Source organism: Electrophorus electricus, chromosome 2 (assembly GCF_041902795.1).
Source record: "Electrophorus electricus isolate QZ-2024a chromosome 2, ASM4190279v1, whole genome shotgun sequence".
Taxonomy (NCBI): domain Eukaryota; kingdom Metazoa; phylum Chordata; class Actinopteri; order Gymnotiformes; family Gymnotidae; genus Electrophorus; species Electrophorus electricus.
In genome coordinates this window covers 13124832-13135775 of record NC_137498.1, presented here as the reverse complement: position 1 = coordinate 13135775, position 10944 = coordinate 13124832, and the positions used below count along the sequence as shown (strand labels likewise).

General features: G+C 39.2%; 1 protein-coding gene across 1 annotated transcript; it reads left to right on the top strand.

Annotated features, from left to right (window-relative positions):
- Positions 1-7123: 7123 nt before the first annotated feature.
- On the top strand, positions 7124-10198 carry LOC145660255 (uncharacterized). The gene is made up of 6 exons (XM_081724603.1): positions 7124-7471; positions 7605-7715; positions 7794-7861; positions 7988-8020; positions 9332-9397; positions 9470-10198. The coding sequence occupies exons 1-6, from the start codon at positions 7342-7344 to the stop codon at positions 9581-9583; spliced, it is 522 nt and encodes a 173-aa protein (XP_081580729.1). The 5' UTR covers positions 7124-7341; the 3' UTR covers positions 9584-10198.
- Positions 10199-10944: the final 746 nt, after the last annotated feature.

Below are 10944 nucleotides of genomic sequence, written 5' to 3'. Positions count from 1 at the left end.
GACATACTAAAGCAATAACATGTAATTGTCTTCTACACTTTACTACAGTGTAGTCTATAGAAACGTATACCAGAAAATATAATATAATTATATTTTAACTATATTAAAAAGTAAACAGACTTCATAAGATGGAATCATAAGATATGCAGAAATATTTAATAATTATTTGTTAAGTAAAATATTTTTCCAGTTCCCTGAAAAGTCAGCTCGCTTAAATAACATTTTTATATTAACAAATAAATGTACAATTTCATGCAATTCAGCATTAAAAGAGAATTTTACACTTCACTTTCAGTGAAGAGAATACACAAACTCAGCAGCATTGTCACTATGCTGAGCCCACAGGGGTCCCTGGTTCCGCTGTGAACCAGACATGCATGTTGTGGTTTCAGTGTGGGGGTGTCTGTGGGGGAAGAAAGAGGAGGCTTGGGAAGCCACCTGAAGGCTGGAAAAGCCTCCTTGTTGACAACTTGCCGTTAGAGCAGCCATGTAACACAACCAGTCTACTGGTGGACAAAAACTGAATACACTACTTATAGTGTAGCCATAACACTTTATAAACATAAAATACATAAATACAGCAAACATCATACAGCATAAATACATAAAATTAGCAATAGAGTGGGTTGTTTTTTTGGTAATGAATGGTGTTTTAAACTATGGATGTCCCCTCCAGCACAAATCCTTTTTTCTTGTAATAAAGTGTAAATATTTGTATTATTCTATTTATTATATATTTGAAAGACATTTGACAAGCCAGTTAAACAGAGCCTGGGTGATCAGTTATAATTAGACTCTGCCTTTGCTAGGAGCCGTTACACTTAATACTAAAAAGCGCTGGTTAAAACCACAAGGACCAAAACCACGACTAACAGCTCGCTCAGGCCACGTGTGTTTCTTTTTAAAAACAGCTCAGCTAGCACAGATGTTCTAAATCATCACTTGGGCCCAATCACATTTCACTCCTCAACCCTACCACTTAACCCTGGCCCTCCATATGCGGTGTTCATAAGTAAGGGTTGGGTGTCCGATAGAGGGCTAGGGTGCACTGTTAGTGCTAAATGGCCCTCCAAACTGAAGGTTTTCAGAGTCACACTCCAAATTGAGTGTGAAATGTCTCAATCCCTTGTGAATCATTGATAAAATGGATGCAGAAGAAAGGGGGAAGATTTCAACCACTACCCTTTGTAACTCAATCCCAAGGGGCAAGATGACACTTGAAAACAAGGGGTAGGAGGAAAAATGAGAGGGGATTGGGCCTTGGCAAAAATCTAAGCACTAAATCTAAGAATAAAATGGTTTAAAACATTACATTTAATACGCATGGTATTACCTAATCCTAGAGATATATAATAAAGTTCTGTTACAGGACAAGGGGGTTTTCAGATCCAGTACAGACATTAAATCCTATAAGATCAAATACATTTGAAAAAAAGAACTAAAATTCTTACTCTCTAATCTTAAAAAAATGAGATCCCCTCTAAAATCCTCAATGTCAGACCTAGCTACCATACATCGTACATTCTTTAAATTGAGAACAGCATTTTGAAGTCTGATTTCTGACTCAGTTACTGCTCAAATGGTCAAACCAGAACTGTATACATATTTTTACAATTATGGCCCCTCCACTTACTGGCTTAGTAGCAGTGTTACTGTGATTCTTATTACTTTATCTGACACCAAACCAGAGGTGATAAATCTGATTTTGAACGCTGACAGACTCAGAAGGGCCTGGATGTTGCACCAACTGCTATGATCAGATCATCATAGTCAATCAACATACAAGACAACACATCGGGACAAGAACAGGACCTCTAGAAAGTTGGACTAGACATTAATTGCTTATTTTTTAATTTGTTACATTTATTTTTCTTTTTTAAATTGTTATTGTGGTGACCATTGTTGAGCAGAGGAGGATGGGCCCCCCTTTTGAGTCTTGCTTCCTCTCAAAGTTTCTTCCCCTTATTTCTTCTTCTAGAGAGATTTGTCTAGAACTGTTGCCCTTGGCTTGCTCCCTGAGAGCTTGGACTTGATCATTTGTAAAGCTGTTTTGTGACAACATCTGTTGTAAAAAGCGTTATATAAATACACTTTGATTTGAAAGAACTCATTTATAAATGAGTCACAGGTAAGTCAGAGAGTTTCGAGGTTAATGTATATTTGTCACATTGCCACATTTGTTTTAGAATTACATAGTTTCCATAATTTAAGTAATATGTGTATGAAACAATGACAAATATCACCAACATGCCTAATGTTATAACTGCCCCTGATTTGTGTGTTAGAGACTGCTATGATTGGTCTGTCAAAACAAATGAAGACCGATTCAGGTCTCACTCAAAACCTTTATTACCATTCAGATGCCTGAGTTTGTGCACAGTAAACACAGCACCACCCAGGGCCCAGGGCATGGTAAACATTGTGCCACCAGGGCAGAGGGGACGTAAACACAGTGCCACGTAGGCCCAGGGCACAGTAAGTCCTCACGATGACATTGTATCTTCCTGGTGAGAGAGTGTAATGGACAACATACATTCTACATAGTGCAGCTTTCACTTTATTTGGAGAATTAAGTCCATGATTGTAGACATTTATTTAATAGTCTATAGACGGTCAACTTGGTTATTTTAGCTTTCATTTTAATTGGACAGTCCAGTCTGAAAGCCACAGTACATTTGTGGTGTGAGTAGAGTTCACATCTCTAGTGGTGGAGTGACATTCTTACAGAAGGAGGACCAGTTTTTTGGCCAACAAACACGTTACTCCTGCAAACAAATTCCATATCAAATCTGAAACTGAACCACACTACTCAAACTGAACATGTGCAATTAAAATACACCCTGACTTATGTTTCATGCACTGCATTATGTATAAATAAATAAAAAATAATGCTCTGAAATTAAATGCTCCTTTAAATATCTGTTCAAACTTTTTGAAAGTCTCAGGTAGCCAGCACTGTGGCTGCTGTAATTCCACATGCTCTTGTAACAGACACAGTTGTACTGCGCCTTTAAGAGGGAGCTTTATGGTATGTGAATTGAGTAACAGAGAGAGTGTGTGTGTGTTTGTGTGAAGGGAGAACCGTCACCTTTCTGCTCGCCTTCTCTGTTTCCTTTACGTGTAAATACAATGAAGGTAGCCGTGTGACCTGGCTTGAAGTGGTCCAGGAGAGAATAAAAGTCTTTCAGATTGTCCACACCAGTGTGTGTGTCACTCCATGTTAACGCCACGCATCGCGGTTACCCCGTAGCACCTGTTCCTCACTCCAGGTAAGAAGCGTTACACTTTTTTCATTAATAAGCCTTTGAAGTACTTTGGGTGTCGTAGTGAAATGAACTGACCAAACAGCAGTGAGGGAAGTTATGTTGGGTCTCACCCCCTGAGCTTCTACATCGTTTCTCTGTGACAAAGGACGGAGCCACTTAACTAAGAATGAGACCGTCCTCACTGACAATGTGAGAATATCTGATAGATCACTGACTGATAAGGAAGAAAGAGGACGTATCACATGACAACTTACAAAACCTACCGCATCTCTATATTTGGTGTGTGTTGTGTTGAGCTTAGTTTGTCAGAGTTTCATCTGAATACACTTCCTCTCCACTATAAGTGTAGCTGTGAAGTCATTCAGTAGACTGTATTGAAGAGTGTGTACGGTGTGTATCAGCAGTCCTGCTGTAGCTGTGTGTAACTCAGTAAGAATGCAGGTGTGTGTTTATCTGCTCCTTGTGCTCCACGCTGCTGATGGTGAGTGTTACCTTCTCTCTACAGGTGTTGTTATCCTCATACATTCATGTGCACAAAGGTATTTATATCTGGGAGCAGCAGAGAGCAGCAGCTCACCACTTACCCCAGATTCTGTCTATCGACCAATAAATTTTGCCTCTTTAGTTTAGAACAAAAGCTGTTAAATGCTAACGTTGCTAACAAACACTGGAGGTCAACAGAAACTCAAATATAGCCTTCATAAATACATGCCCACAGACTTCTCTCAAGCCGGTCAAACCGCACCCAAGTGTTAATAAATGTCTCCCAGACTAGTCGGTGTGTCGTATAACTCACTGTGAACTAGACAAGTGAAGAAACACGTCACCGGGAAGCGACCTGGATGAGGTTTGAGGACATGTAGCTCGATATCTGACTTATTTACAAATCCTATTAGCTGTCGTTGCTGTTGGCTTCCAGTGTTTGTTAGAAATGTTAGCAGCTTTTGTTCTAAACTAAAGGAGTAAAATATGGACTCCAAACATGTCTTGTCCACCCGGGCTAAGGGAAAATAAAGTAAATTTGATTCTTCGTTGACCTGACCCGCTAAGTGTAACTGAAATCTGCACTGTGGTTCGGTCCGGTAGAGAGGAACCGCTGCTAATTACTTGCTAATTGATAATTAGTTACTTCAGACCAGCATAAGGTAGGAATTGTATTGACATTACTAAGACTGACAAACTTAAGAAACAGAGTACAGAGTATTGTCACTCTTACAAGCATCATTTTGCTGTATAAGTTTGTACTTTTATAAAAACTTTTTTTAATTATTATGGTGTGGTATATGAAATGGGCTCACATGTTTATTTCTGCTTTTGTTATTTTTTCCTCACTTGTTCATTCTGTATATGATGCAGCTCTTGTCTACTACCCACTTCTGTATCCAGCTGCCTGTGTCAGAGGTCACACCTCATTGTGGTTGATTGTATATGTGGTGCAGTCCTTTACATGTGGTGTATGATGTATGTGTTTGGTGCTTCTGTGTGTTTTCCCAAGTGGGGAGTGGGTGTGGGTTTGGGGGAGAGACTACAGAGGATTCTGATCTCATGAGTGTTGACATACAAAATGTCACACGCTTTATGAAAAAGCAAACACTTAATCCAAAATTATTTCCAAAATGATATTTTTGCATCAAGCATCTATACAAATAAAATCTATACATGCTTTTTCTGCATGGCAACTACACACTGATGTGATAAATGGAAATCACTACTAGCTTGTGTTTTTTAAGTTTCCACTGTGCAGAGCACAGCAGTCTGCTGTAAAAGTCTGTCGCAGTACTCATACGTACATGTATTTTCATAAATATACAGGCTATGTTGTATATTCAGTACATACACACCATAAAGTGAAACACAATTACAAGGGGAAAGTTAAATTTTTTGCATGAACATTATTGCAACACACATGCTGTATATACTGTAATACATAGAAGATAACAAAATAGGCTTGTAATAATGAAACAGAAATTAGGTTGCATCTTGTCTCCTGCAAGGGTTTGGCTACAAGATCTTATCAACATCACAGGTGATGTTATCTCTGGTCAGGCAGTGAGGGAAGTACCACCTGGAGTGACGTATCCACCCCTGACATGCTCCATCATCAATGTCACCACAAGCTTCTTCCATCAACTGGAGAAGGTGTAACCCGTTCTGCCTCCGCGGTCTGACGCCGTGGCGGTATTGGTCATCAGCCCCGATTTTCCTCTGGGGGTATTGGGGTGGCTATAGTGGCCGTCCTCATTCTCAGCCGACTCTGTCTGCTGGGGGGTCCCGTTATGTTATTTTAACTGGAAACATATTTAAAACTTAGGTAAAAAAAAGAAAAAAACAACAACAACCTATAGCCCTTGAATGAAGTGTTATGTCAACTAATCAACTGATAGTATTGTGTTATGAAGAGAAGACTGTATGACAGCTGTCTGTCAGAATCAGCCTTTATACACTAAAGGTGTATTTAGGTTTGTGTTAGCTGTTATGAAGGACTTATGAAGACCACTCTTAACAAACATGTTAGTAAATTTGAAATGTAGATTCTGATCAAATATTAAAAAATTGTTAAATTGGTAATTAATATCAAACAAAGCTCAAATTGTTACCTAAATGGAGCAACCAGTTTGCTCAGTTACACCTTATAACTATCATTGTTCTAATGACATTCACTATCCTTATAACAATGCTAAAAATCATATAATATTAGAGTAAATATTTATTAATTTAACAAGCAAATGTGGTGGAGTATGACAGTAGGGTGTGTTTCTACAGGTTGAGTATTAAATCAGTATTAAATTGAGCAATTAAAAAACAACAGGGAGACAAAACACATCACTGCACACACAGGAGACCCAGTACTGCTACCCTAGAGCTGCACAGACCTACACGCCAAACCTGCACATTTCACCTGGAAGAAATACAGCCCAAACAGTAAAACATGGGAAGTGATCTCCAGTGAGAGTGAACAGTACAGAAACAGAGTTCAGCTGGGTACTGTTCACTCTCCAGGAAATCTGTCTCTACTCATATCACATCTGACTGAGGAAGATGAGGGAGATTACGATTGTATACATAAGGAATATGAAGAACTATACATCAGACTCACTCCGTATTCTTAGTGCATTGATAATCTCATAAATAAACAGAACTTTAGTAAACTAGTGTTACATTATACCTGTAGCACCTGTTACACCTATAGAGTACTCTTAGGCTATCAAAGGCTATTATACTGGAGATAGGATGAATGCTACAGTTCACTGGAATAGTGTTTTCTCACTGTTGTGGCTTGGTAGGTGTTTGTTTGCAAAAGGACAGCTAAAACAAATCCAGGGTAAATATACATTTCATCCATTTTTATAGGGGTGTATTTGTGGTTAAAGTGCTCTTGTACTACTAGTGTCATGAATGTAAACCACCCTGAATGTTCCTATACACATTTATAATGGGTCAGTACTGTAGCCAAACTTGCAAACACAAGTAGTACTAAAGCAGTACACCATCTTATGCTAACACATGTTCCTCTCCAGGAATCTCAACAACAGAATTTACATCAAGGTCTGAGGGCAAAACAAGTGCAAAGGCTCCAGCTAACGCTTCCACTACTGACAGTGCAAAGACTGATGGTAACATGCATTTACTGCATATCAACATGCTCTCTTAATATCTTAAAAAGCAATTAAAATGCATGCTGTGTAAAAACACAAACAGTAACACGCACACAAATACACATAACATTTGTATAACGTTACATTATACCTGTAGCACCTGTTACACCTATAGAGCACTCTTAGACTATCAAAGGCTATTATACTGGAGATAGGATGAATGCTACAGATCACTGGAGTGGTGTTTTCTCACTGATGTGGCTTGGTAGGTGTTTGTTTGCAAAAGGACAGCTAAAACAAGTCCAGGGTAAATATACATTTCATCCATTTTTATAGGGGTGTATTTGTGGTTAAAGTGCTCTTGTACTACTAGTGTCATGAATGTAAACCACCCTGAATGTTCCTATACACATTTATAATGGGTCAGTACTGTAGCCAAACTTGCAAACACAAGTAGTACTAAAGCAGTACACCATCTTATGCTAACAAACACATGTTCGACTCCAGGAATCTCAACAACAGATTTTACATCAAGGTTTGATGGCAAAACAAGTGCAAAGGCTCCAGCTAACGCTTCCACTACTGACAGTGCAAAGACTCTGACTGACGGTAACATGCATTTACTGCATATCAACATGGTCTCCTAATACCTTAAAAAGCAATTAAAATGCATGCTGTGTAAAAACACAAACACTAACACGCACACAAATACACATAACATTTGTATAACGTTTGCCTTCAGATGTCCAAAACCCTGCACGTGGTCTATTATATATCCTCATGACTACTGCTGTGGGAGCTGTCCTCCTCCTGCTGCTGGGTCTCGTGGGGGTCTTGTGCTGGAGATACAAAGGTACACACACACACACACACACACACACACACACACACATACAAGTTGTGGGTCACACTGTCTGGTTTTCTAATGTAGTCCAGAGACATGGACAAACGAGGCTAAGAAAGGGGCAAACAGAAGAGAAGAGAGAGCAGGAGACACAGGTGAATGCTCACATACCATCCAGTGTAACAAGCAAAACAACCTCCACATCATTACTGGCACATGTCCTTCAAGGTCAAACCTTCCATGGTGTGTGTGTGTGTGTGTGTGTGTGTGTGTGTTTACAGGATTGTTCTGCTGTGCTTTGTTCACCTGTTCAAGTGAGTGCTACTTTGTATCTGATAACTGGGGGGGGAGTTCAGATGATACAATACAATTATTACAATACTGTTCAAATAAGGAATCACATATATCACATACAGCACTTTTTTCATGTATTTATTTATTTTTTTTAAAGGAAAACCAACTTTGGGAAAACACAGGTTGTGAAGTTCAGGTTTTGTTGAAGCAGTACAAAATACCTGAGCAGAGGGTTTTATACAGATAGTGTGTGGGGTTCCCTAGTTGTGTGGGGTCCATGGTGAGGTTCTGATACAAAGCAACTCCTGATACACTGATGAACATTTTTGACGATGGCTGTTGTGATCTCCAGTTTGAAATCAGTGGAGATGGTGGTGTCTAGGAAGCTCAGACTCTACATCACTTACTGTACTGAGTTACAAAGGGATATGGACAGTTGTCTTATTTCAGAAATGTATCATCCATCTCTACTGCCTTTTGCATGTTGACCTCCAAGTTGTTTTCAGTGCACCACAAAGCCAGACGAGCCACTTGACTCCACTAGCAGTCCTGTCAGTGTTGCTAACGAGTCCTGTTAGGGTCATTTGCTTGATGATAGCTGGAGATGCACTTGTTGGTGTAGCAGGAGAAGAGGAGGACTGAGAGTATCCAGCCTTGAGGAACCCCAGTGCTGATGGATAGGGGCTCTGACAGATAAGGTTCCAGGCACACAAGCTACTTTCTATCTGACAGGTAGTTGAAAATACCCTGACAGATACAGGGTTCCACTCTCAGTTGTGCTGAAAGCCGAGCTGAAGTCTACAAACATGACTCTGTCATAGGATCCTAGAAGGTCCAGATGAGTACAGACATAGTGTTGATTGTGACTGGGCATAGTGCAGATTGCTCTGTAAAACTATATCAGTCCAAGGAAGTGGGAGTGATAGACTTGACGTAAGACAGAACCAGCTTCTTGAAGCATTTCATGACTACTGATGTTAAAGCTTCTGACCTGTAGGCATTAAGGCTGGTTATATTGTCCTTCTTTGGACAAGGATTATTTACCACTAAATTCTACCTGTGTTTCACTTCACCTGTGCCCTTATGGAGCACAGCTCTCATCACTGCATTCATATGAAAACGGGTCTTCTGGACATGTACCAGTGATTTCACACCACATATAGGATGTTGTTGTTAGCCTTTGCATGATGGTCATAGGTGCATAAAGGGTATTGGTGCATTTGAATTGTGCATTTGTGTGCATGTATAGACTCCTATATACAGTGTTTTTGTGAAAGTGTGTGTTAGTGTTTACACAAGTTTGCTTATTTTCCATTTCTGTGCTTCTACAGGAAGATTTGAGTGTCCTATACGCAACTGTAAATCCAAAAGCAAAATGCAAAACAGCACAAGAACAGGTGTGTATCATACTGAATGTGTGTTTTGTAAACATGTGTTATGTAATAATTGTTAATGTGTTATTCCTACAGGATGATGTCACTTACTCCACTGTAGTACACAGTCAGAAAACCAAACCAGCGTCCACTCCAGTGGATAATGCAGATTATACAGAATATGCCAGCATCACATTAAATTCAAATTAAGCAAACACACACACACGCACAAATGCAATCAAGCAAATGGACAAAAAACAAACATACAAAAACATGTATGGTAGCCAGTAAATAGCATGTATTTTATTTGTTTCATCACTGTAAATGCCTCATTAGGGGTTAATCTGCTGAAAGGTGATTTGAATACTTCTGTGAACTGTTAGCTTTTCGGCATGTAATTTATTTAGTAGTAGTAAAACTTTCATGGTACGGCCTCCTCCCAGACATCGCCGTGTGTGTGTGTGTGTGTGTGTGTGTGTGTTTGTGTGTGTGTGTGTGTGTGTGCCATGCACTCCCTGTGTGTGTGTGTGTGTGTACCACGCCCTCCCTGTGTTTCACACCTGCTTCTCATTTTGTGTCATTACTGTGCGTGTATATAAGTCTCCTGTTTAGTAGTGGATATTGTCGGTGATAGGCTAATACAATGTACTACGTTGTCGGTTGGCTGGCGTTAATAAACGTAACTTTTGTCGGCTCGTTTGTGCGTTCTGCCTAGCCTCCATCATTATATAAATGTGCATATCATTTTATGTCAAGTGCTTTATTGTTGACTGTAGCCAATACTTCACTGTGAGAATTTATTTCTGTTTTAAAAATAAAGAGCAAAAGCCAGATGAGTGTGGTTTCTATTTTTACCTGCTTAAAATGACACATTACACCTTTATAGAGGTGAAGCACTAAAATGAATTTAGACTGTGTACTGAGTTACCAGTCTATAGGTACACCTGCTCCATAGCTATGACTGTAGAATTAGCTTAGGCTATAAGACATGGGTTTCTAAATCTCTGAAAGTGTAGATGGGATATTTTTCATCAAGTTACCGAAATTAGTGCAAATACCATTAGCATTAAAATGCCTTGCCACTGGATATGACAAATCCTTAATTCTGATGGTCCAAAGCTGTTCAACAAAACAATCAGCAAACATTCTCTTGCTTCCTCCAATATACAGATGAATACATCTCTTGCAAAAGATAAAATAGACCACTCCTGTAGTAATGCATGAGGAGGAAGAGGTGATAAAAATGGATCCTTTTGTTCTAGTTATTTTATTGTCTTTGTTAAGTTTTTATGAAGCACATCTAGGGCAAGCTGTGCAAGCAAAGTGCTTAAGAAGTTGTATATTTTTCTATAGATATCCACTCGACATCTTTAACTACAGTACCTTCCAGCTGCTTCCCAAGAATCCGCAAGTGCTTCAAGTTTCCAGAATAAATGTATATTAGAAGAATCTAGATAACACTTCCCCTTTGGTCAAACACACGTTACTTATGAAAAGCAAGACAATGTAATTTGGTACAGCACCTTTCATACACAATGAAAAAAACCAACAAAGAAAAATCAACAAAGAAA

Excerpts from the sequence above, each read along its gene's own strand:
- LOC145660255 (XM_081724603.1), top strand. The coding sequence starts at position 7,342 with ATGCTAACAAACACATGTTCGACTCCAGGAATCTCAACAACAGATTTT. Across the intron at positions 7,716-7,793 it reads CTTGTGCTGGAGATACAAAG|TCCAGAGACATGGACAAACG; the intron begins GTACACACACAC and ends TTTCTAATGTAG. Across the intron at positions 8,021-9,331 it reads TGCTTTGTTCACCTGTTCAA|GAAGATTTGAGTGTCCTATA; the intron begins GTGAGTGCTACT and ends GTGCTTCTACAG.